Raw genomic sequence first — 24818 nt, 5'->3', positions numbered from 1 at the left:
GGTGGTTTTGGCGGGGGAAGGAGATGGTTTTTTTACTCTACCTCGTACAGTGGTTTCCGGGGAGTTTGGTGGTGAAGATGTATTTGAGGCCGATTGGATTGGCGTTGGATGTATCATAGTGTATGAATTTCAGCACGGGGATATTCGTATTCTCATTTACCCATTCGATGGTAGCTACTTCGCTGAGCGTCTTAAATCGAGGGTCGAGTGGTAGGTTTACCATTAGTATGAAACCTTCACCTTTCTTGGGCAAGAATACTTCGTAGACCCGGCTGTATTCTTGTTAGGTTTCTAGGAGGATCATGGTTATCTCTCCGTCTGTTAGGCCGAGGGATTTGAAGAGCTGCTTGGCGGCTTCGAGGTAGGGATCGTAGGTGAAACGAGCCTCGATACCATAATCCCCCGTACGCAACTTAGCCCAGTCGAAGCCTTTGAAGGACTGGTCTCCCATCTCTGTCGGGATCGAGATTATGTAGATAATTTTCGACCGTTTAGTGTTTGAAAGTAACGTGAAGTGATTGATGCCTTTAAATACATATAATAAGAATGAAAATATAAAGTAGTTTGCGTGAGAATATAAAAGACCATTCAGATCAGTTTTAAGCTTCTACGATCGACAAGTTATACAGTTTGTGCACCAACTCAACCTTGCTATACTCACAAGCGCAGAGTCATAAGCCCATACTAGAACAGGAAGAAGCTCTAGTCTGGTAGTATAGCCATGCTATCAATCGTCGTATAATGCGAGTACCCCCCAAGCACAGCCACAGCACAGCACAGCCACATCATACGATATCGAGCATTATATGAGAACCTTCATCGCCTGGCACTTCAGAAGTGACCGATCGGATTAGGTAAATAGGCAGATCTGATGATTAAATAGAAGATGGACCTTTGAAATAACAAAAGTGGTAAAGCAATACGTGGAAATGCTCTGAACAGAAAACGCCGAGTGCTAGCCATTACACCACAACCCGAAGCGCCATCCGCGTCTCAACCCAGCGCTTTGGGAGCGGCACAAGCAACCTCACGAGAGTGTGTGGTGCCAAAAAAGACATTTCCTGATCCTCTCACCTTTCCTCTCTCTTATGTAAACGCAAGAGGTGGGCGAAACAGCGGTGGAAGCACGGGGGGTTTTGATAAATGACGAAGGTATAGCTCACGCAGAAAAGGGGGTATGCATCGTATGTAAGACCCAACCCAAATAAGGGGGGAGAATGAGGATGGAAGAATAGAAGGGATATATCCCAAGTAATCAGTTAGGTATGACTTATACCCACCGCGTCGTCGGAGAGGGATATGACAAATCCTCTCCTCCATCTCCGATCACCATCTCCATTCCCCCATCGTCCCTCTTCCCAGATCACCACCAACCATCATCCCCATCGTCCATCACGCCGTCATCTCCGCCGATCCCCCTGCCGCCTCAAACCCAACCCCCAGATCCTCAGCTCATCCTCGCCCCCATCACCTAAGCAACGAACGAAACGCACGCCCACTCATCTCCGGCCTGGTTCGGCAGTCACTTCTCAGCGTAGCATGGGCGCCGGGGCAGGGGGGCGGACAGTGCGTACAGGGGGACGGGGAGTGGGTTTAATCTCCGTTTGCTGGTGGGTATAGTATTCTGACGTGGTGTGTTTATGAGGAGTTGGGCTTCAATATTGGCATTCTACAGTAGTCTGGTCGTTGAGGTTGTGGGGTATATGGAGAAGAGGAAAAGGAGGCGTGGTGGGATCCCCATTAGTGAGAGGCAGCTGTGGGGGAGGTTAGTGACGGAGCAACGGTCCTTGGTATTGATAATTCGAAGACACTATAGAATATCCTGTCTCGGAGCACCCATCTTCGCGGGGGCATAGTATACAGTCCATCCAGTATACTCACTCCATAGTGAGACCCGAGCCCCATCCACATGCTCCTCTCCCCCCTCAACGTCCATGCTGCGTGCCTCGGGGGTCCGCGGTTGGTGGAGCACGTGAGACCGCGCTTGCCTACCCTACTGTATTCCCATCCGCATCTTGACTCAGTTCTTCTATGCAGACATGACGCCACGAACGCCGCATGTTTTGAAAATCGCGATCCTAGTACTGCTGAGGTGAGATTTGCGACGGCGGGTGGTTTTTTTGTACAGTATGCAGGACATGGGAAAGGGAAGGAAGGTAGGGGGGGATGTTTTAGTGCACTTTACTTACTTAAATGGGTAAGGGACCGGTGGGAGGAAGAGGCTTAGTGTCAGGTACGGGAGACGCTAGAACAAAGGGGTTTGCAGGTTGCAGGTGTTTGGTCGGGGGAGGGATGTTCCGGGGTGGGGGGTGACAGGGGCTGGTGAGGAGGAAGTTTTGATGGGGTGGGTGAGGAGTACGGTGGTGGTGGATAGAGAGTGGGAAAGTACTGCAGACTACTGGTAGTCGCCGTGGGCGTGCATGGAATTACGGAGTAGATTTTTTTGTAGGAGAGGATCTTGTGCATATACTAGAGAGGGTGCATATACTAGATATACTACAGAGAGTCTTGGTCTGGAGTTGTGTGTATGATCGTGGTGTAGTAGTATGGCTATATATGTATGTGTGTGTATGTATGCATGTGCGTATGTACGTGTATGGGTGCTGCATGAGCAGTGCATGCATGCAGCAGTAAGGATGTAAAGAAATGAAGCACGGAGAAGAAACGAGGCGGCACGGGAAAGAAAGAACATGAAGCACGACGCAGAGGCAACGTGTTGTTCGCATCTATTCCCTCCTCCTCGGCTCACACAGCAGAATTTGCCAGCAGCCGGTCCCATCCCAGTGTTAGTAGTCGGTTCCCAGCCGTACGTATGCTAATTTCTAAATTCTCTTCAATACCTCATATTACCGGAAAGGAGGCCGACGATCTCCTAATTGCTTACCTGTTGTTTACCCTCTGTTTAGGAGAGATGATAGGTTACCGAAGTTGAACAAGTTTACTACGAGTACGTGGTAAGAGCGGTAGAGCTTATTAACTTCTCTTAGAGCGGTGTTTAGGCCAGATTAGTTGGATGAGTCTACCCACTACCACACGAAAGAAGACACCACCAGCGAAAAGGACTATCCACACAGACGCTGAACTCTACCCCGCCATCCCCCATGCAGCCTAGTCACTCACACCTCCGTCATCCTCAGCCCGTGATAAGAGACAACAGAGGAGGGATCTGCCCGACGATCGACGCCAATCCTACTGCAATCCTAGAAATAAGGTACCTCGCATTTACATATAACAGACATACAATTTGCCTGTACCTTTGTAATAGCGAGGAGTAAATACATGCGCATGAATTGGACCCCTGTTCCCCCAAATTTGCAGATGCTGATGCAGGGCTCAGGGCTTGCAGGAGGGGTACGAGGGAGGTACAAGTGCTGGGCCTGAGTGTTCACCGCTGGTTGGGGGTGTTTCAAGGTGTTTTGGAGTGCAGACTCGTGGGTGGAGAGTGTATCGCCGAAGTACCGCTTCTAACTTCTAACCATGCCACTATACGCAGATCTCGGAGGACTGTATGGGAACATTTGTATGGGAACATTTGTATGGGAACATTGTATGGGAGAGTGTAGTCCAGTATAGCGAGTAAGTCAGTATAGCGACTATACTCGATAATACTGTTCTTGTATAACTGAACTATACCATGACTCCAGTGTTCTCTATACCACTGGATAGAACCTGCACAACTCTACTGCCGTATATTCTCCTCTACAATACTACTCTTACTATACTAATCTACAGCAAATCCCCCCATCCTATCCCCATCCCCATCCTCACATCTTCTTCCTCTTCCGGCTGTCATGTCCTTCCATCCCCATGTACCTTCTCCACGATCACCACCACGATCACCACTTCCCTCCAAATCCCAACCTTCTCGACCATCCTCAACTCCACCACCACCTCCCCCCCATCCCTCCCACCACGCATAGCATGCACCGATCTCGACCAACCTCCGAAACACCCTCCTCACCCGCCTCCACCTCCGTCACCCGCCTCCGCCACCGTTCCTGACCGTTCCTGAACCTGGCCCGCGCACTATCCGACTACGTATACGAAGTACATACCATACAAACGGCTCGCTCGCTCGCTCCCATCAACAGCCTCACGCTAGATCCCTTCGCGCCTAGCCTTCCGCGCTCCACCTCCTTGGCCGATCGGTCTGGGAAACTTCAAACCTCACGTCTCACCCTCACCCTCTCTCAAGAAAGAGAAAGAAATCCCAAAGAAACCTCACCGCCGCAATCACAATCATCACCATCGCAACCACCACCACCACCACCGCCGCTGCCGCCGTTCCCCCCCCACCCCATCCGCGGCTATGGGCAGGACCTCCAAATTCTTCTTCCCCGTCCCAGGGCGCCGCGCCTCGGTCCTCCCTCCTGCGAAAACAGAATCTATACCTACGAGTTCCTCGAGCAGCAATTCACGGCCGCAGCAGCGACAGCAACAACCCCTCTCGAAAGCACAGCGTCTCCTCGGCACAGATAACCTCAACATCGACTCCCCCAGCCGCGACGACGACGGAGCATGGCGTTCCTACACACCCTCCTCCTCGCGCAGTCGAGCGGCCACGAGTCCAAGCCGGATGAGCATTGAGATAGCCGAGTCGACGACCGAAGACGACGCATATAGTGCCTCCGAGAGAGGAGGCGGGGTGCCGCCGATACGATTGAACGGCAAGGCGTCGTCGACGCTGTTGGGCCGCGGGGCGGTGATGAGAGGGGATTATGGAGGTGGAGGAGAGGATATGGCGAGTGACCTACCCGATATCAGGTCGGAGAGGTCGAATTCCACATTGCGGTCTTACTACGACCGCGGATCTACGCCCCTAGCTGTCTCACAGCAGACCTCGGCCTCGTCGGCGCGCGACCTCGCTCTCCGCAAGGGATACCAACCCGTCGTCTCCAATATGCCCCACAGCCCACTCAGTCCGCATGGCATCGACTCCATCGCCGAAGACGACGGCGACATCGACGACACCAACTACAACCAAGACAGGGACAGCTACTTCCCCTCCTCCCCACAACCACCCAAGAAGAAAACCTCCCGCCTAGACCTCACACGCCTCTTCCACAAGAAATCAAAAGACGCACAATCCCTCCGCCCTCCCTCCTCCACCTCCCGCGCCCCCTCCGTCGGCTCCGGAATCTCCTCCTCCACCGACCCCACCTACGCCCGGAAACTGAGCAAGAACCCGCCTATCGTGCGCCAGAAGTCGTCTGTTGCTTCACCCCCCGTCGATCGATTGAGGGATGAGAAAACAGTCCAGTTCCAGAACGATCACCACGCCACGGATGATCTATGGGATCACTACGAGCAGCGCGTCTACGCGGATCGCGCTCCTGCTCCTGTGCCTGAACCCCGCGCCGCTGCGGCGGCGGCGGCGAAGGTACCGGTTATTGCGGCGCCAAGACCGAGACATGAGGCGCCCAATGGAGTTTCCTATCCTGATCTCCGTCCGAGAAACGGGCACGATAGAGAAACCGCACCGCCGCCGTCGGCGCACTCGGCGTGGAGAGCGCGCGATCACCTCGGTGCTAGCGGGGGCGGTGGGGGCCAGAATTGGGATGCTACGAGCCGGGTGAGCGATTCGAGTAAGACGACTGGGACGTCGCGGCGGAGTGTGTTTTCGAACTCCAACCTCCAGCAAAACAGCATCCTCTCCCTCTCCGAGTCCTCGTCCTCGGATGACGACGAGAGGGGAGATGACAAAGATACCTCCGAGAGCGACGTTATGGGTAATGGTGCTAGGAGAGGGGGTAAGCACAACGCTCGGACGAATGGTGGTGCGACGCATAAGAGTAGTAGTAGCACCACCTCATCGAAAAAACAATCCTCCTCCTCCAAGACACGACAGAAACCAAAACCCCTCCGCAACCTCGACGCCTTCCCCCGCCCCGCAAGCTCAACCTCCCACCCTTCCCAAAACACACCAAGCCCGCACCACAGCGACTTCCTCACCATCCCCTCACCCATCTCCCTCCACCTCTCCGGACCCTGGCGATCCTCCGCCTCCTCGCCGCCTACCACCGCCATCCCGCCACCGCCGGGTGGTCCACCGGGGGGTGCACTACCGGGTGTCCCGCAGGGCATGAGGAGACATGCGAGCTCGGCGAGTAAGGCGAGTACGATGAGGAGTGTGAATAGTTCGCGCACGGCGAGTACGCTGAGGAGTACGGCGCCGAGGAGCAGGCCGCCGGCGGAGGGGCTGCCTAGTCCGGTGGAGGAGGGGGGCCTGGGGTGGGGGCATGGGAGGCAGGGGAGTGGGGGGGCTAACGGGTATGGGAATGGGTATTCTAATGGTTATTCGAATGGTTATGCCAGCAACGGGAATGGGTATGCGAATGGACATAACTCGCACTTTCCTATAGGCAGCGCGACTTCAACACCCACTTCATCTCGCTCACCTGTCCCCTCTTACGCCGTCCCATCTATCCCTTCCTCGTCGTCGTCGGTGGCGGCGGCGAATCTAATGGCTGTTACGCCGCAGGAACAGGCGCTTCTGTCTGCGCTGCGCAAGAAGAGGGCGAGGATGCGTGATGAGATCCTCGCGGAGGGGGTGTTGGATATGGGGACTGCTAATGTTGTTACTATCGGCAGCGGTGGAGGTGGCGGAAGAGGGGACGTGAGTGGGAATAGGAGTCAGAATGGAGGGGGAGACAGTGGGGCAGGACTCATGCCCAGGGCGAGCGTGAGGAGTGGCATGAGCAACACCTCTGCTGTGAGTGGTGAGAGCGTGGTGTTCTGCCTTGATAACAATAATAATGGTGGACCTGTCACGAATGGGGGGGATAAATCCGTCCGCAGCGCCCGAAGTGTGCATAGCGAGAGGAGTGAGAGGGAACGGTTTGGGGGGGGTGGGGATGAGAGGAGGGTTAGGGAGAGGGAGAGGGAACGCGAGAGGGAGAGAGAGAGAGAGATGCAGAGTTTTGTGGGTGCGGTGAAGGGGAGGGCGGGGGTGAGGTTGAGTGCTGTTGGGAGTGTTGGGGGGGAGGGGTTTGGGTGGTAGGGGTTTAATCGCCAACCAACCAACCAACCAGCCAAGTACCTCGCAACCTCACAACCTCGCAACGTCACGGCCAAGGGAGGGTGTATCGAATAACTAACTGACTGACACTGATGTATTTCTTTTTTGTCTTTCTTGTTCTTGTACTTTGGTTGTGTTTCTGTTTTTGCGGGTGGGAGGGGGGGAGAAGTTCAAAAGGGGGGTGATGAATACCCCAACGTTACAGTACATATTACTATCTTTCCTTTGTTCGGTGGGTGGCTACGGGGCTGAAGAGCGCGGTGGGGGGGAGGATCATTTTGGATTCTTGCTTATTATTTGTTATCTGTTTCTTGTCTATTAGCTCTTGTGTTTGTTTGTTTTTGCGTTGTTGGTTGCGCGTTTTTTCTTTTTGATGTTTAGATGGTCTTTTACGGAAAGGGGGACATATTTGGAGGGAGGGAGGGTGATGATGATAAAGTGTATTATATATCTGGTATTTACTAATAGTTTTGGGTGGTATATAGTTGTTTATATGGGGGTGTACGTACTGTATTATAGGATGTTTAATATGATGGGGTTTAGATCTACTACTGCTGTGTGTCTCTCTTGGGGTGATGAGATGTTGAATAAATAAGTGGTGAGTTGAGAATGAGTGAGTAGCGGGGAGGGACAGGCTGTCCAAAAACCACAAGTGCAACCCCCCCCCCAGACACGGAGAGGAGGCAAGAAGGGGATATAGATAGACAACCCTCAGCACAGACACTCATTGTTTAATTTCTCATCTCGATTTCAATTCACCTTCCCATCATCTACCGCTAACCTAACCACGCACCCACCCATCGCCCCTACATCACCGCATCCTCCATCCACCACATCATACGAAGTAAGCAATCTCCATCCAGTCTAAACACAGCGCACCTCCGTCGAATTTTCATCCGCTCGCAAGACAAAATAAATACACAAAAAAAACCCCTCACCTCCCCCCTTTCCCCCTTCCCTCCCTCACATCCCTCTTCCACCTCTCACCACCTCCCTAAAAATCAATCAAATTCCCCCCTCCCGCCCCCTGCTGCCTCCCAAACGGATTCCCCGCCCCCGTCTGCGCATGCTGCATTCCCTGCTGTCCCCCTCCCCCATACCCCTGCTGCCCACCATACTGCGCCTGCGGCATCCCCGTAAACTGACCCTGGATAAACGGATTCACCCCCGTCTGCTGTGCATTCAAACCCGGCAGGCCCGCACCGGCGGAATTGACGAATGTGCCGGGTGCGGTGTGCTGCGCGGGGATGCGGAGGTTGCCCGTGTTGCCGAAGGTGTCCATGCCGTCGCCGCTTTCGAGGAGGGAGGCGAGGCGGGCTTCGTAGGGGGATTGGGATTTTTGGGGCTGCTGGAGTTGGGGTTGGAGGTGCTGTTGTTGTTGCTGGGGGGGTGGGGTGAAGGAGGAGGGTTGGGAGAATTGCGACTGGTTGTTGAAAGAAGATAGGGTTTTTTGCTCCTGTAAAGTGGAGAGGGTTGGTTGGGAGGATGTCTGCGCTGGTGCCGGGCGGGAGGTCGCGAAGGGGTTGTTTGAGCCTGTGGGCGCGGGGGCTTGGGCTTGGACTGCGGTTTGGGCGCTTGTGGCCCAGGGGTTGTTGGTGTTTGCCGGGACGATGGGTTCAGCTTGCTGCTGCTGTTGCTGGGGTTGCTGGGCGTAGGGGTTGTAGTTCTGGGACGATGGGAAGGGGGAGGTCTGCGCGGTCTGCTGCTGCACGTATTGCTCGAAGCTGGGGAAGCCGTTTTGGTAGCCGGTTTGGTAGCCCGTCTGCTGCGGGGCGGCTTGGGGGTAGCCAGTCGCGTAGGCGTTGAGGTAGTTGGGCTGTTGGCCCTGGGACATGTCGATGGGGTTTCCGGACCAGTCGACGGCGCCTTGCTGCTGGTAGCCTTGGTTATAGCCGGTGAATTGGGGTTGGTTACCCTGCATCTGCACGGGGTCATCGTCGAATAGGCTCTGCGCGTTGGCGTCCTCGAGTTCCTTGAGTCGTAGGTCCTCTTCCTCCTTGCTCAGCTTGATGGCCTTGGCGAGGTCGTCGTCGTCAGGCTCGCCCTGCCGGCTTTGACGCTTCTTGCGGTCCTCTTCCTCTTGGTGCTTTGATGCTTCGATCGCGAGCTTGTACTCGGCGTCTTCTTCGTCGGCGCGCTGGGCGCGGTGGGGGCGCTCGTGGCGGGGGGGCGGGGAGGTCTCGGAGGACCCATACTCTTCGATGCCGGTTACGCGGGACTTCCAGGATTTGCGATCGCTGCGCTCGGCGCGGAGACGCTCTTCGTCGAGGATGAGGGAGGTGAGCTCTTTTGCGGATACACGGACTGTGGATGGTTAGCTTAGATATCTTGGCTAAATGCGGGGAACATACCATTTTGCCCGACGTCGCGGCCGTCGTCGTCGATGTGCTGGAACTCGCGGAGGGTCTTGATGATGAAGACGTTTTTGCGTGCCCATGTTACAACCATCTCGGATCCCTCGTGCAGACAGTAATCCAGGACCTTCAAGGCCTTGAGGACGTGGCGCCAGTTCTTCCCTTTGTCGTTGAGACGCTTATCTATCATGTACATGATCTCGTAGAACTCGGTTGATCTGCGTCATATCAGCAGCTGTTATTTGCGACGCCGCATTTTGCTCGAATCGAGGGGACCATACGAGTTGTATGTCATCTGGGAGATTTCCTGCATCTCCGTCCCTGTCGGGCCCCATGGATCGTTGCTCGTAGCTATTTCAATCGGTCAGTCCATTGCTGGCCGGTTTAACCGTGCGCAAAGAGTATATCTCACCATTGCGAACCTTCACCTGCACTGATGAGTAGCCCTTGGTGACATTCTTCACGCTTCGCATTACCTTCGACATGGTTGCGGCGGGTGTGGTCGTGCAACCAGTGAGATGGTATAGGAGGAGGAACTCGGTATTCTCGCACTCGTCCGCAGGCTAGCAGGCCCAATCTAGTAGCAGCGATGGCGCTTATTCGGAGGGGTAGTGATAGGACTCGGCGGCGATGATGTCGTTACGAGTGAGGGTGGCTGGAGCGCGGGACCTTGGCAGATCTAATTGCGCCGCCGACGGAGGTGACGTGGTGCAGGGTCTTTGCCACACCGAGTATCAATCGAGCGGTTTTATCCGGTTCAGTTGATGGAAACAATAATATGAGGCTGTTTAGGATCCGCACAAGAAGAGCTCCAGGGAGGGTTGGTTATAACGAGGGAAAGGGTTCGGGGTTTTGCGGTGTAGGAAAATGTTGGTTGGCCACAGGGTTCGCGATTCAGGTCAATCTGTCGGGCGGTGCAAGATGACGCTGTACTTGATCGTGGACAGGAGGACGTAATCGCGCTAGTGCGGTATGTGGCAAGCGTAGTCTCAATTGAGCCGCCAGGCACGTGATTCAATGGCTGTTTTCATTCACTTGCTGGAAACGAATTTATATTGAGATTGAGGATTATGAATTGATCTCTGAATGTGATTTCTATGTAAAGTTAGGGTATGTTTTATTATTTGTAGTCGATATAAGCTCTTGCGGGGATCATGAGTGTCTCTGAGCCCTGAATGTCTTATTTCGGACTATCCTTATGAATTTTGGTTATATAAATAATTAATCTTTATCACCAACAAGACATAAATAAATAGCTTCATACAGGAATAATTGGAAATATGCTCTCTGATCCTATAGAATCAGATGAACAACACCGCCTCTGTTTGTTGCTAAGCGTCCTGCTGTTCCCATCGTTCTCAGTCTTCCCAGTGTCTCATTGTTCTTACTGGTTCTCACTGTTTGCTATCTGACAAACGCAATACACTTAAAAGGCAATTCAACCAAACACCTCCAACAAAAAATGGGGTGCTGGCGCAGTGGTAGCGCTCCTGATTTCTGCTCCTACTTAATTGGATTCGTTCAATTCGAGAGGTGGTTCAACTGGGGGTCAGTCAAGAATAAAAATCTCTGGCCACGCACGTTCTACTCGCAAAACGCCTGTTCAACGTTGTACGGCTTTAGACAACAGCTCTCAAAGTAAACTAGGATAATTCAGGGGGTCACCGGTTCGAATCCGGTGGACCCAGATCTTTTTGCATATATTTTTGGTGATATATACGCCGGTGGCTATCACACCTAAGATTCACATCAATACAACAAGCTCCGGAGACCATTTACTTACTTAATAAGGCCTTACTATTATAGCTAAAACATATAACTTATATTCCGGAGATCTGAGTGCATCAGAACAACTTCTGTAATCATTGATACAAGGCATACATACATATAATCCTGCGCCTTTATACTCCGCGCTGTCATATCCCATGTCAAAATTGACACAACCCAACCACGGGCATGTAACAAACACCATCCAAACACCACCCCCGACGCCCACAATCCGTGGACCCGTGCCTTTTATCCACTCCAGTACCACATCAGTTCATGCAAATACCAATAAACTCATCCCTCCCCACACCACCCTTCCCCTCGAGATCAAACTCCTCAATCATCGCCGACAATTCGTCCTCTTCCAGACCCTCGCCCAATTCCCGCGCCACCCTCCGTAAATCATCCAAAGATATCATGCCCTTCCCCTCCGTATCAAAGAGATCAAACGCCCGTAGGATCTCGTCGCGCGGGTCCCGTGCCAATATCAGCTCAGAGGCGATTTGCTGGAACGAATTGAGCGTAAGATGCAACCTCGACGCCGGAACCACATGCTGGCCCGACGTTCCTGGCGGCACCTGGTATGACGGCGGCGCTATTCCATGGGAGGTGAGCAGGTCGAGTAATTCCGGTTTCGGGAGGTCGAAACCAAGCGCCTTGAGCGCAACCTTGAACTCGTGGTAGTCGATGAGGCCATCCTTATCCAAGTCAAACAGCGCAAACTATTCCATAATCAGCAATGTCCCCATTAAATCAAAAGCGCATACTTACAGCCTCATTCACTTCATCGCGCTGCTCGTCCGCTAACTGCGACAGTGCGCTCGGCGCTTGCGATTGTGCGTGTGTGGATTTTTGCGCAATTTGCTGGCGTTCGCGCTCGAGGCGGTCGCGCTCGATGCGCGCTGCTTCGCGGGCGGCGGGGGCGTGTGATTGACTGAAGCTGAGGGGCTTTCCGCGGGTAGAAGACTGGGGGGGTTGTTGCGAGGGGCCAGAGATAGAGGAGGGATATGGGCGGATGGGGAAAGAGGGGTGCTGGGAGGATGCCATGGTGTCGGCGCGTTGAGAGGGTGTGTATGTTGTCACAGACGGCACGGGGATAGTCTGACGTTGTGGTGGAATGTGCAGTGGCTGAATTTTTATATGTCTTTAATGGTCGTCGCGTACTCGTACTCGACTGAGGAATTACGGGGATGGGATATGGCGGGGGACGCGCTTGGAGCTTTGGCTCCGACGCGCCGTGCCACTCAGCTCAGGGTTTAAGTTTGGGCCTCAGGCGCCAATATGATTCACGTCGACCAGAGATGGTCCATAGGGGGCTAGATTTCTATGACTGCAATTTATCGTGATAAGTGGCATTGGAGCTGGTCATTATGACTCCGATTGGAGTGGCCATGGGGATTTTGGGGATTTCGTGGTGGGAGCCTGGAGAGGCAGTTCTGCCTGATGCAATCGTGCCCAATGAAAACCACAAGCTGACTTCCAACTGAGTCTACCATCTGCATAGTTATCCCTTTCGATTACTATGAAACATATAAAAACACGCTACATGCCTTATCAGTTGCACTTGCTGACAAACCCGTGAATTACTGTACCACGTGCAGCCGGGCAAAAGGGGCTGTGTTCATTTCAAGTTCAGCATAAATACTCGTGCCTCCCCAAAAGTATGAGAGACAACTGCCTTACACTGAAGACTCATACCAAACAATTTAAGCAAATAGAATTTAAGTATTTAACTCTATTTATGAGTAGCTGCCTTGTTTACAGTCAGTTCTAAGTGATTGATTGCCTTGATTTGATTTTAATCACTCTGTTGTAAACACCAATTGTCGTCGTGCACATTGCTTATTTCGACATTTGGGAAACTAGGCTTGCGTAGGTCACGTGTTGTTGCCTCCTGGGGTGAGCGCTTGATGTGTTGTATAAGCGAGAGGTAACCTTGACCACGACCGACAAAAAAGACGAAGCGCGTTATATCATCTCGATTGCTGTCCACGCTTGACGAATTCGCTGATTCATCCATCGTCGAGACAGCTGAGACAGGTCGTCTTCAGCTACTTCAATACCAGCCTGTTATGCTTGCCGCGATTACATTCTTTTGAGCGCGACAACCAAAACTTTGAGGCGCGACGGCGTGTCGCAATTCTAGGAGGCAATTTCAACGACTCCTGCAACCTTCCAGCTCCGTCTGAAAGCTCATCAACCCATTGACAGCAGTGACAATGTCAGGCTTCGGTGGATTCGGTGGCTTCGGCCAGCAAAACAATGCCCAGCAGCAACAGAACACGGGCTTCGGCGGCTTTGGCCAATCTACAAATACAAATACAGGTATGCAACCCCCATTTTCTTTACATCCTGGACGCGACGGAGCTCGACTGCCTGCAACGGTGCACACTGGCGAAGCTGGGGCTCACTCGAACCTTCTCGTACCTACAGGATTCGGTGCTTCCTCGACCGGAACTGGCTTTGGAAGCGCGCAGAACAATACCGGGACGAGCGCCTTTGGTGGAAACACGGGGGGATTTGGCGGTTCTGGAGGTACGTCGAGAATGCACCATTTGTTTTGGCTATCGAGGGAGCTGCCTGCTCCGTCGATATGGAGTCGCGCCCTCGCTGCGACAAACTTCGGCTACTCTATAACTTTCGGCCCACGCCGGCGATATGGCAGATGCGCAGGACCTGATATCGACGCTCTCTCAATTGCAGACTTCGCATAAACCTATAGGAACTATACCGCACAGACGACTAACAACTCAAATAGGATTTGGCGCTACACAGAACACCGGTTTTGGTGCTACCGCCAACAAACCCTTTGGAGCGACAGGAACCACAGGGAACAGTCTCTTCGGCGCATCCACGACGACTCCAGCAGCAAACACGGGATTTGGTGGATTTGGTGCCAGCACTACTAGCAACACAAATACTGGATTCGGTGGTGGTGGTCTCTTCGGTGCCCCAAAGCCCGCAACAACTGGCTTTGGAGCTACACCAGCCGCCAGCCCCTTTGGCGCCAATACCGGCACTGGCGGTGCATTTGGTGGAGGAACCGGTGGAGGTTTCGGAGCTGCTGGTAGCGCTCTGGGCGGTGCGAGCCAAGAGTGCCAGGGAACTGCTTCTGTCCCCTTTCAACCCACTGTTGAAAAAGAGCCCAACGTCTCCGGAAATCAACAAGTAAGGTTTGAAAATATATGTTTCCAGCAACCATACGTCAAGTTTTCCCAAGAAGAATTGAGGCTGGCTGATTACGCGCAAGGCCGCAGACACGCCAACTCCGGTGGGCAGGCGGGTGCTTTTGGCACGTCCACTGGTTTTGGCGGTTTCGGTGGCACTCAACAACCAGCTACGGGTTTTGGTGCCGGAAGCACCAACACTGGAGGTGGCCTATTCGGGCAAACTAACACTGCAACGAACCCATTTGGTCAGACAACCACGCCAAGCACAGGATTTGGTGCCAGTACTACTACAGGAGGAGGCCTATTCGGGCAACAGCCGAAGCCTGTCACCGGTGGGCTTTTTGGGGGTACCCAGTCTGGGTTTGGCTCTACGCCCTCTACTGGATTCGGTGCTACGAATACAGCTACGAACACAGGATTTGGGGCGCAACCGGCAACGACGTCTGCACCTTCGCTCTTTGGCAGCACACCGAACAAGCCATTGTTTGGAGCTCCTGCCGCATCTACGACGCCATTTGGCGGTGCAGCAACGACCGGGTTTGGAGCGACTCCCGCATCAAACCCCTTTGGCCAGACACAGACCCCTGCACCAGCGAATCCATTTGGTGCGGCCCCTGCCCAGCCAGCCGCGTCGAACCCATTTGGTGGCTTCGGAGGCGCTCAGCAACAAGCCGCAGCTCCTACCTCTCTCTTTGGTGGTGCACCCAAACCCGCGACCACAGGCACAAGCCTCTTCGGGGGTCAGCCAGCTGCCACGGGCAGTTCTTTGTTTGGACAGCCAGCTCAGCAAGCCGGTACAGGATTCGGCGCAGCACCAGCTGCTGCAACCACCGGTGGCCTCTTCGGCGGCGCTAAGCCAGCCGCACCCGCCACCGGCGGTCTGTTTGGCCAACCTGCTGCAGCACCCGCAGCCGGCGGTGGTCTCTTCGGTGGATTCGGTCAACAGCAACCTCAACAAGCCCAGAATACGGGGAGCAGCCTTTTCGGGGGTGCCCAGCAAGCCAAGCCATTATTCGGCGCCGCTCAACCGGCTCAAAGCGGAGGTGGTCTTTTCGGCAACACCCAGCCAAGTACTGGAAGCTCGTTATTCGGCAACCTTGGCCAACAGCAACAGCAGCAGCCACAGCAAGCTCAGCAAGGCGGTTCTCTCTTCGGAGGCAGCTCGTTATTCGGCGGCCCGCAACAGGGCCAACAGCAGCAGCAGCAACAACAACAACAGGGACAGCTTACTACCAGTATCAATGATCCTGCAGCATTTGGCGCAGGTTCAATGTTCTCAAATCTCGCCACGCCAGACCTCACCAACCCAGGCCCGCTCGCAACGCCTCTCTCGAGTCTGTCGAAGCAGAAGAAAGCTGGGATCATCCCTCTGTACAAACTCAGCCCTTCTTCGGGATCACGTCTTAGCACGCCCCAAAGGCGTGGTGGTTTTGGCTTCACATATAGCACGTATGGAACGCCCAACAGCGCTTCTAGCGTAACTAGCACACCTGGAGGATTCGGAAACTCGTTGCTTGGTGCTAGCCTTGGCCAGAACAAGCTCTCGAAGAGTATGTCGACAAGCAGCCTCAGGAACTCCTACAACACGTCGTTCAACCAAGACAGCATTCTAACCCCAGGAGCTTTCTCTGCTAGTCCGAGTGCTAGATTCAACAGCACTGGCAGCATGAAGAGACTGGTTATCGATAGAAGCATCCGTGCGGACTTTTTCAGCCCCCCAAGCAAAGAGCCCAAGGAGCAGCAAAACGGAATCCTCAAGAAGCGTGTGAGCTTCGAGTCGTCTAATGGCAACGGAAACAACGGTCGCCCCTCATCCAGCACATCAAGCCCGCTGAAGCAGGTTCATACCAATGTCGGACCAACTCCGTCCGCCGAGGAGATGGGATTCCTACGCTCCTCTCGAAGCACGAATGGTGCTGGCCCGAGGACAAATGGAACGTCCAACGAGCCAGAAATGGAGCAGGTTAAAGGAAAGGAGTTGGCCATCGTCCCAGAGGAGGGTAGTCCATCTACCGGCGAGAAGCCCTTCCCCCTAGCAATCCAGCCTGATCAGGTACCAGGAGAGTATTGGATGATGCCATCGAGACCAGAGATCGAAGCCATGAACCGAACTCAGCGTCAAAGGATCAGTAACTTCAAAGTTGGTCGACGGGGAGTCGCCACTGTGAACTTCGATGCTCCTGTTGACCTGTCAAACGTTGATCTCGACAAGATTTTCGGCACGATTGTTGACCTCCAAATTCGCGCCGCTACTGTTTACCCTCCCGGGTACCCCAATAAGCCGCCGATGGGTCAGGGCATGAATGTTCCCTCGATCATCCAGATGGAGAATTCTTGGCCAAGGCTCGACAAGCGCAAAATGTCGCCTGAGCATATTAAGGCCCAAATGGACAGACATTTGAAGCGCCTCACAAGAGTTCCAGATACTGAGTTCTTGAGTTACGATAAATCTATTGGTGTATGGACATTCAAAGTTCCTCACTTTACGACATATGGTCTGGATTATGATGACGACGATTCCGAGGTTGGCGATGAGACTCAAGACGACTTTGGCCAGAGCACACTCAGCGCTGCGCCAGACACGCCAACCCCACAAACCAGAACGCCAAGGGCCGTTCAACACGATCAGTCTTTTGAATCGACATTCGATGAGAGCGTAATTACGGAGTCAGACCCCGAGGATACCTTTGACTTCAAGAAGCGCAAGGTTTTCCCAGGCGCTTTTGATGCATCTGAAGTCGTTGAAGATGATGATGAGATGGAGGACGATCATGATATCCAGGACAACCAGTCTTTTTTAGATGAGCGCTCCGTGGGTTCATTGTCAAGCGACGACGTCGGGGAGCCTATGGACCACGACGAGAGTTACCAAGACAATGAATTGGTTAGGATTGTGAGTAACGAGATGGCGGGCTCTTACCCTCAACCTGACGCTACCGCGGAGCCTGAGAGTGACTACGCACAGGAGAGTTTTGAGGAGGATGTAGGTGAAGCTCCAGGAGGCCTTATGCGAGCACGACTACGTGAGTCGCGTGCTGCTGGGTCACCACTCAAGCGCAAATTGGAGCTGAACGGCGACAACTGGATGGACATGCTCGAGCAGACAATTAGCCCTCAGAAGCAGGACCGGGAACATCTGAAGCAGATTCGAGACATGGAAACGGATGCTCTTCTCTTTGGATCCCCTCAGAAGACACTTGTTTCGCCAGTTAAGAGCCGTGTGGTATCTGATGGCCGTGGCTTCGCAACTAGCATCGACCTCATGCATTCACTGTTTGGTGAACCAAAAAGTCCGGCAAAGCCAGCAAAGACAGCGAAGGTAGCACAGATACCAGCGCGAGGAACTGGGTTTGAGTGGCCATACAAGAAGAAGTCCAAGTCTAGTCCGAATGAGGATGATATGGATGAGATCGACCAACAATTTCACAATTCAGTCAAGCCAAGCTGGGGTCCCACTGGAACCCTTGTTTATGCGGCATCTGCAGTCGACAACCAAGCCACCAACGCCATTGAGATGCATGGCCTTCTTTCGCAAACGACTGTTCTTACCGGTGAAGATAAGGATATTCGATTTGCCAAGTTTTCAGATGAGTCGACACCGAACTCTCTCTCAATCCAAAAGAAATTGGCTCAAGTGGATCAAGCCGGAGGCATTCCACAAGCCAGACTCTCTCTGCCATTTAAATTTAGTGATTTCGTTCGCGACCGAGACTCGCGCCACCCAGCAGCTATTCATGAAAACCTTGTTTGGGAGCTTGCAAGCATTCTGTTTGACGAGATCGAGATCCCAGACGACCTCAAGGGATTCCCGGCAGCATTCAAGTTCTTGCGCAAGGATAACCTTTCCGCATTCTGGGAGAAGGTTGTTGAACAGGCCTCCACAAGACAGATCACAATGGCGAAATCGTCTGAAGAAAAGGCGATTGCTGCTCTTAGTGGGCATCGAATTCCCGACGCTTGCACCCATCTGTTAACTGGCAAAGATTACCATCTCGCTACCCTGGTAGCTCTACTTGATGGCAATGAATCTGTGCGCAAGAACATCCGGGAGCAGCTGAACGAGTGGAACAAAGCTAGAGTGCTCTCAGAGATCAACCAACCTCTCCGAGCTATTTACGAGATCCTGGCTGGTAATGTTTGTGTTTGTGATGGCATTAAAGGAGCGCCTATCGAAGACCGCATTGACTCTTTCATCATGTCTAAGCGATTTGGATTGGATTGGAGACAAGCATTTGGCCTCAGACTCTGGTATGCCATCTCGGGTACAGAGGAACTTGAGCATGCCGTATTGAAGTTCGCTGAAGATCTTCAGCAAGACAAGGAGTCTTCTAAGCCATTCGCGTGGTATGTGGAGCAAAACATCTCGCCGCTTTGGGACGATCAACACCTAGAAGATCGTGAGGACCTCCTCTGGGGGTTGCTTAAGCTGTACTCCGACAATAAGACAGACCTCCAAGCTGTTCTGCGCCCTGAAAACTCGCAATTGTCGCCATTGAACATGCGATTTTCTTGGCAGCTTAGCCAGGCACTCACAGCGTCTGGCAAGTGCTCATACGGTGAACAGGCCGACGAAAAGGCTGATGAGCTTACTTTGTCATTCGCAGCTCAGCTTACGAATAACGGCCATTGGCTCGACGCTGTGTTTGTGCTCCTCCACTTGTCGTCGCCGGCTGCTCGTACGAAGAGCGTCCAGGATCACCTCGCTCACCACGCCGGCCGCATCGGGGCAGAAGATGGGCCAGCTTTCACTACCCTTATCGACCAGTTCAAGATCCCATCTTCGTGGATCTGGGACGCAAAGGCACTCTACATGCGCGCCGTCCTCAAGGACCCAAAACGCGAGGTAGAATGCCTCATCCGTGCCGGTGCATTCGACGAAGCGCACCGCACTTTCTACAAGGTCGTTGCGCCAACCGCAGTCATCGAGCAGGATGATGCAACACTGCGCAAACTACTAAGCGGCTTTCAACAGAGGGAAGGTGGTATTCGCGACTGGAACCTTGGCGGTGCAACGTATGCAGACTACTTAACCTTGTTGGATGGAGAGAAGCAAGGCGAGCATGACGGGCAAGCCGTGGAGAGGCTGTTGGGCAGTCTTCCGGCTATGCTATCGGATGTGAAGAGTGTGGGTTTCCTGGAGAAGGTGGCGGTTCAGGAGATCGGGGCGTGTGTTGCGAGGGTGGTGGTTCAGCTTGGGAAGAATGGGAAGGTAAGAATCGCGCAACAACCTAATGTTTTGTGGATCCCGACTAACACAATACAGGGGCATGATCAGAGCAGAGTCCTTAGACTGCCTCTTACGGAAGACAAGTACTTGAAGCACACGGCTGACTTGAGCGTGGAGTACTACCGTGGCGTCCTCGCAGGAGGTCGCTGAGACTGGCCGAATAATGGGGTAGATTGGGAATATGGAATATTGGGAGGAGGATAAAGATGCATGGGCATATGTAAAGGGATGAATGAATGGAAGGGAAAAAATAATCAGGGAGAACCGGGGATTATAAAGAGCATCGTTGCGTTATTCGACCAGGTAGCATTTGCTCCAGGCACTGACTCGACTGGGGCAGCTGCGAAGAGCACGCATTGTTTGTATGTAGTATAGTCTAGATAGGAATCATCGCATCTGCATCTGATGATGTATGAGAAATCAGCATTTCAGAGCGGTACAACTAAACCCACTGCATTATCTCGTGAGTTAATGTGAATGGCCTCGTGTGCAACTCATATGTAGTGATAGATGTGGAGATTGCTAAATAGTGCTAGCGTTGGTACTAGCGCGAAAAAGGTGTGTCTCTTATTTACCGGATTAGCGAACATTAGCCCCTAAACAAGGTTGTATAGTGTAATGGTTAGCACGTGAGATTTTGAGGATGTTCAGTCATCACATGTCTTCTTGAGATCCCGGTTCGATCCCGGGTACGACCTCAATCTTCTTTTTTTGGCTTTTTTTTAGAGGTATGATATGTATATGATTGAAGATAATTGTATAACGAATAGTGCTGTACAGTTTGGTTACAATCATGTTGTTCTTTTGCAATATTCTACATCGTTATGCCAATCACAGTGGATGTGGTCCATTCTCACCTCATCACCATAGATAGATAAATGACAGTGCACATTTCCAACTGGACATGATGTATCTTGTTAAGTATAAATTACGCTTGTAGCTATTCTTACACTGCTGCACCTTTACTTATATATCCTATCGTTACATATTTATACATCCCATCCATCAGCCGTGCTCCCCTCTTGACAGACACACCAGGGCTATCTGGCATATATTCGCTCAGTCCAGCCTTCCGACTATGTATTTGCTGCTCTCATATATCGATAATTCTGCCCTCGCCATATATGTTCGGCTTGTAGCACCATCCTTTAGATGCCCCGTTGCTCTCGGAGAGGTGAATAAGCAGCCGTGGAACAATCGGTGGTCTGGGAGGGCTCACTACTTGCAGCGTGTCCCATCAACCTCATTGTCCCCTTCAGTCCACTACCAGCAGGTATCCCGCTGCATCTCTCAAGGATCTTTTCCAAAGATATCGTCGTGGGACACAATTTCGGTCTCGGCAATCAGCTTCCTATCCATCTTCTTCTCCAAGCCAGCTGCCTGCAGCATGGCATGTCTAACCTCATTGATACCCAGAACTTGGCCAAACGGCCTCTCTGAACAGCATCCAATGATTTCGCCCAGCGCACCACTCATATCCTCTGGATTTGGCTGGGTGGTGCGTCTGGTCGTCTCCATCACCCGTTTTAGAACCTGCATTCTGCTCTCTAGTGCCCCCTCACTGGGTTTCCGGTTCTTCGGGAATAGTAGCTTGTCGACTTTGCTGAGCACGATCTGGTGAGGAATCTCCTCCTTTCTAAAGATAGCCAGGAGCTGCTCGTCCGTTTTCTTTAGTCCCACTTCGGCATCGACAAGCATAAACGCGCGCTTTAACTCCTTCCGCTTGCCTAGATACTTCAGCACCTCCTTCCCCCAGTCGGCGTGTCCCCCCTTTCCATACCCTGGCATGTCAAGCACTACCAGGTTCTTCAATGGATCCGTGTTATCGCCCACATTGAATGCGTTCATCATCTTTGTGCGCCCAGGCTTCGAACTCACGTTTGCGATGTTGCCGCCAAAAAGCGAATTCAGTAAAGATGATTTCCCGACGTTGGAGCGACCCAGGAAACAGACTTCGGGAGAGGAACCGAAAGCCATGGAGTGGAATTTCGGGGCTGACCAGACGAATGGCCGCGGGGGCCTCTGGCGGAAGAATTTCTCGGCATGGACAAGCTGCTCTTGTGAGGGAGGAAGGGTGTCCCAGTGTTCGGAGAGAGAGTTGGATGGTAACTTGAGGTAGTCGCGGGACTTGGGTGGAGGGCCCGCCTGTTGCGGTTGTGATGTTGCTGCCTGTTTCGGGGAAGATTTCTCTGCTGGAGATGACACTGATGGCTTCTGTTTATTGCCTGCTGGCTTGGGAGGTTTAGTCTTTTTGGACTGTGAATTCGGAAGTCGTTGGGTTGCTAAGGCTTCAATCTTCGCGGCTATCTCGTCCCAAGATATAACCTCAGGTCCTACATCGGGTGGTGTCTTCGGGCTATCCGCAACCACTTCCTCTGCATTTGTTGTTGTTTTCCCAACTCGGCGTCTTGTTCGGAGTCCTCTTACTCCCAAGGTTGCCGCATTGCTCGTAGCTTCGCTCTGCGCCACATATCGCCCAAAGACGCTTCTTGATCCCGACCGCAGGCATCTCATAGGCAGAGAGCCCGTCATTAGTAAGTATAGGCGATTGAAATTCGTAGATTAAGCGCAGTTTCCGGTGTCTGTTCGCATTGTTGGAAGTGGTGCAGTTGCAAATGTACAGATCCTCAGCCTTGCAGCCGTGTAATATAATTTCGACCGATGCGCCGCCTTCCCGACGTTTTGCCGTAGCCACCCAATATTTCCATCATCCACGACCACGACTCAAGAAACCACGAACAACCCCTCTCAACACATCCGATCAACTCAATTATCCTCTCATAAATCCAACACACGATGTCCTCCACTGTCGCCCCCGCGCACCTCCGCGCCCTCTACCGCTCCTTCCTCCGTGAGCTCCCGTCCCGTCGCCTCAAGGGATCGCCTGTCCAGAACCGCATCCGCACAGCATTCTCATCTGCGCCGTCCGGATCGCCACAAAACGTCGCAGTGGACCACGCGCAGCAGTATCTGCAGTACCTGAAGGCACAAAGGCAGTATGCGACGCTACTCGAGCGCTACAACCCGGGGATGAATATGGATGAGGAAGAGAGGGTCAAGTTGACGGCAAGGAGGGTTGGGTTTGAATTGCCGGAAGAATATGAGGCAGGGAAGGAGTGAAATAGGGCGGACTAGAGCTGTGCTATTTTGGAGGCGGATGATGGAAAGAGATTGATACCAGGAGGTTCAGAGGCGACGGGCTGGAGTTGGAAGAGCATTTGGGATCGGCCTGGATTGAGGAGTGGCTGAGGTTGCATGTACAATGAATCGCTGACAGTATACCTTTCTCTAGACTGGATATCTGAGGGTGATGGCACGGTTGATTGGTGTATACATATCGGAGTATGAGCGGGAATGGCATAGACGGCGCTGGATCATGAATGCAATTGTACAACATAGCTTGAAGAGGCACTTCAAATAGCAAATCAAATGTAAAAACTAAAAGTCTGTCTTCACGGCGCAAGCAATGATGCAAATCGATATATGATTTTAATAGTTTTATCTGTACCCCACTAAACTGACTCAACTCTACAACCATAATGCAAAGAAACGCCAAATTGAACTCTATACAATAGCAATGAGAGTCCATATATACAACTACCCCGCGCCACTTCTTACTGGCCGGGTGCCACCAACTTGCCCTGAGCCTTCGAGTCGTGTTGCCATCCACCAGCCAAGGCGGCACCACCGTTCTCTTCCGCGAACTTTTGCATGCGTGCCTCTAGCTCGGGGCGGAAGTGACGAATGAGACCCTGGATGGGCCAAGCGAACGCCTCTCCAAGAGCGCAGATGGTGTGGCCCTCGACTTGCTTGGTAAGCTCCTGAAGCATGTCAATCTCACGCTCTCTTCCTTGTCCCTTCTCGAAGCGCTGCATGATCTGCTCGGTCCATTTGCTGCCCTCACGGCAGGGGGTGCACTGGCCACAGGACTCGTGGCGGTAGAAGTGCGAGAGTCTGGAGATGGCACGGACAACATCGGTGCTCTTATCCATAACAATGACTGCTGCGGTACCGAGACCAGATTGGCTGTCCTTCAGGCCATCGAAGTCCATTATTTGGTCGTCACAGATGGATTTTGGCAGGATGGGTGTGGATGAGCCACCGGGAATAACGGCCTTGAGGTTATCCCAACCGCCACGAACACCGCCACAGTGCTTGTCAATCAGCTCGCGCAGAGGGATGGACATCTCCTCCTCGACTGTGCAAGGGTTGTTGACATGACCAGAGATACAGAAAAGCTTGGTGCCAGCGTTGCGCTCTCTGCCGAATCCGGCGAACCAATCACCTCCTCTTCTGCAGATCGTAGGTGCGACGGCAATAGTCTCGACGTTGGCGACAGTGGATGGGCATCCGAAAAGTCCGACGGATGCTGGGAACGGGGGCTTTAGACGAGGCTTTCCTGGCTTGCCCTCGAGGGACTCGATAAGAGAAGTCTCCTCTCCACAAACGTAGGCGCCCATTCCGCGGTGCAAGTAGATATCGAAGTCGTATCCACTGTTGCAAGCGTTCTTGCCAATCAGTCCATCCTTGTAGGCCTCCTGGATAGCATTCTGCAAAACAGCAGCTTCGTGAATGAACTCGCCGCGGATGTAGATGTAGGCGGCGGAGCAGTTCATGGCGCGGCCAGCAACTAAACATCCCTCGAGGAGCTTGTGTGGGTCTTTTCGCATAATTTCTCTGTCCTTGCAGGTTCCAGGCTCGCCCTCATCTGCATTGACAACCAGATAACGTGGCTTGTTGTCGTTCTCCCATCCCTTGAAGTTCATGAACGACCATTTCAACCCTGACGGGAAGCCGGCACCGCCACGTCCTCTAAGACCAGAAGCCTTGACCTCGGAAATAATCTGTACAGCATTAGGATACAAACAGATAGCACTTTGGAGCAAGATTGACATACCCAGTCATGACCTTTATCCAAGATCTCCTTCGTCTTGTGCCAATCACCGTACTTCTTCGCGCTGGCGAGATCTGGGCCGTGGTGGCTGTACAAGTTCTGGAAGATGCGGTCCTGATCTCTCAAACCTCCATATATCCTCTTCGGTGCTGGAGCATCCTGGACAGTTGCCAATCCTCTTGTTTGTTGCTGTGCTGCGGACGCACCCGGACCACCAAGACGAGCCCCCGCAGAGGCTGCTCCTGGCAGAACTCGCGACGCAATTGACGTGAGCGCGGGTGAGGTGGCGTTTCGCGACAACATCGTGCTGATCATGGGTTGCGCTCAACTGCGTACTGCACGTTGGTTGTGGTGAGAGGAGCGGATCCGTGATGTTGGTGTACAAATT

At 52.9% G+C, this 24818-nt stretch overlaps 7 protein-coding genes and 1 non-coding gene across 8 annotated transcripts; 4 read left to right on the top strand and 4 right to left on the bottom strand.

Annotated features, from left to right (window-relative positions):
* Positions 1 to 3608: 3608 nt before the first annotated feature.
* VE01_02722 (uncharacterized protein) lies at positions 3609 to 7000 on the top strand (the record flags this gene model as incomplete). The annotated part of the gene is made up of 1 exon (XM_018272227.2): positions 3609 to 7000. Exon 1 carries the CDS (start codon positions 4310 to 4312, stop codon positions 6998 to 7000), a length of 2691 nt encoding a protein of 896 aa, XP_018132975.1. The 5' UTR covers positions 3609 to 4309.
* A 1012-nt stretch (positions 7001 to 8012) lies between these two features.
* VE01_02721 (uncharacterized protein) lies at positions 8013 to 10294 on the bottom strand (the record flags this gene model as incomplete). Its single annotated transcript, XM_018272226.2, has 4 exons — positions 9785 to 10294; positions 9654 to 9723; positions 9370 to 9590; positions 8013 to 9322 (listed from the first exon to the last, which is right to left on the bottom strand). The coding sequence occupies exons 1-4, from the start codon at positions 9855 to 9857 to the stop codon at positions 8013 to 8015; spliced, it is 1674 nt and encodes a 557-aa protein (XP_018132978.1). The 5' UTR covers positions 9858 to 10294.
* An 869-nt stretch (positions 10295 to 11163) lies between these two features.
* On the bottom strand, positions 11164 to 12726 carry CDC31 (centrin). The gene is made up of 3 exons (XM_018272225.2): positions 11911 to 12726; positions 11258 to 11861; positions 11164 to 11207 (listed from the first exon to the last, which is right to left on the bottom strand). The coding sequence occupies exons 1-2, from the start codon at positions 12184 to 12186 to the stop codon at positions 11409 to 11411; spliced, it is 729 nt and encodes a 242-aa protein (XP_018132977.1). The 5' UTR covers positions 12187 to 12726; the 3' UTR covers positions 11164 to 11207; positions 11258 to 11408.
* A 126-nt stretch (positions 12727 to 12852) lies between these two features.
* On the top strand, positions 12853 to 19987 carry VE01_02719 (uncharacterized protein). Its single transcript, XM_059463470.1, has 4 exons — positions 12853 to 13464; positions 13573 to 13674; positions 13898 to 19518; positions 19573 to 19987. The coding sequence occupies exons 1-4, from the start codon at positions 13359 to 13361 to the stop codon at positions 19684 to 19686; spliced, it is 5943 nt and encodes a 1980-aa protein (XP_059319940.1). The 5' UTR covers positions 12853 to 13358; the 3' UTR covers positions 19687 to 19987.
* Positions 19988 to 20140: 153 nt separating this feature from the next.
* On the top strand, positions 20141 to 20235 carry VE01_02718 (the record flags this gene model as incomplete). The annotated part of the gene is made up of 1 exon: positions 20141 to 20235. It is a non-coding gene; the product is annotated as a tRNA-Gln (tRNA).
* Positions 20236 to 20445: 210 nt separating this feature from the next.
* On the bottom strand, positions 20446 to 22279 carry VE01_02717 (uncharacterized protein). Its single transcript, XM_059463469.1, has one exon. The coding sequence runs from the start codon at positions 22066 to 22068 to the stop codon at positions 20827 to 20829; it is 1242 nt and encodes a 413-aa protein (XP_059319927.1). The 5' UTR covers positions 22069 to 22279; the 3' UTR covers positions 20446 to 20826.
* VE01_02716 (uncharacterized protein) lies at positions 22247 to 23017 on the top strand. Its single transcript, XM_018272222.2, has one exon. The coding sequence runs from the start codon at positions 22333 to 22335 to the stop codon at positions 22654 to 22656; it is 324 nt and encodes a 107-aa protein (XP_018132989.1). The 5' UTR covers positions 22247 to 22332; the 3' UTR covers positions 22657 to 23017.
* Positions 22990 to 24818, bottom strand: NUO51 (NADH-ubiquinone oxidoreductase 51 kDa subunit, mitochondrial precursor). Its single transcript, XM_018272221.2, has 2 exons — positions 24434 to 24818; positions 22990 to 24380 (listed from the first exon to the last, which is right to left on the bottom strand). The coding sequence occupies exons 1-2, from the start codon at positions 24743 to 24745 to the stop codon at positions 23151 to 23153; spliced, it is 1542 nt and encodes a 513-aa protein (XP_018132990.2). The 5' UTR covers positions 24746 to 24818; the 3' UTR covers positions 22990 to 23150.

Source organism: Pseudogymnoascus verrucosus, assembly GCF_001662655.1.
Source record: "Pseudogymnoascus verrucosus strain UAMH 10579 unplaced genomic scaffold scaffold_8, whole genome shotgun sequence".
Lineage (NCBI taxonomy): Eukaryota > Fungi > Ascomycota > Leotiomycetes > Thelebolales > Thelebolaceae > Pseudogymnoascus > Pseudogymnoascus verrucosus.
The sequence above is the reverse complement of the archived record's forward strand: the minus strand, read 5'-3'. Positions and strand labels throughout refer to the sequence as shown.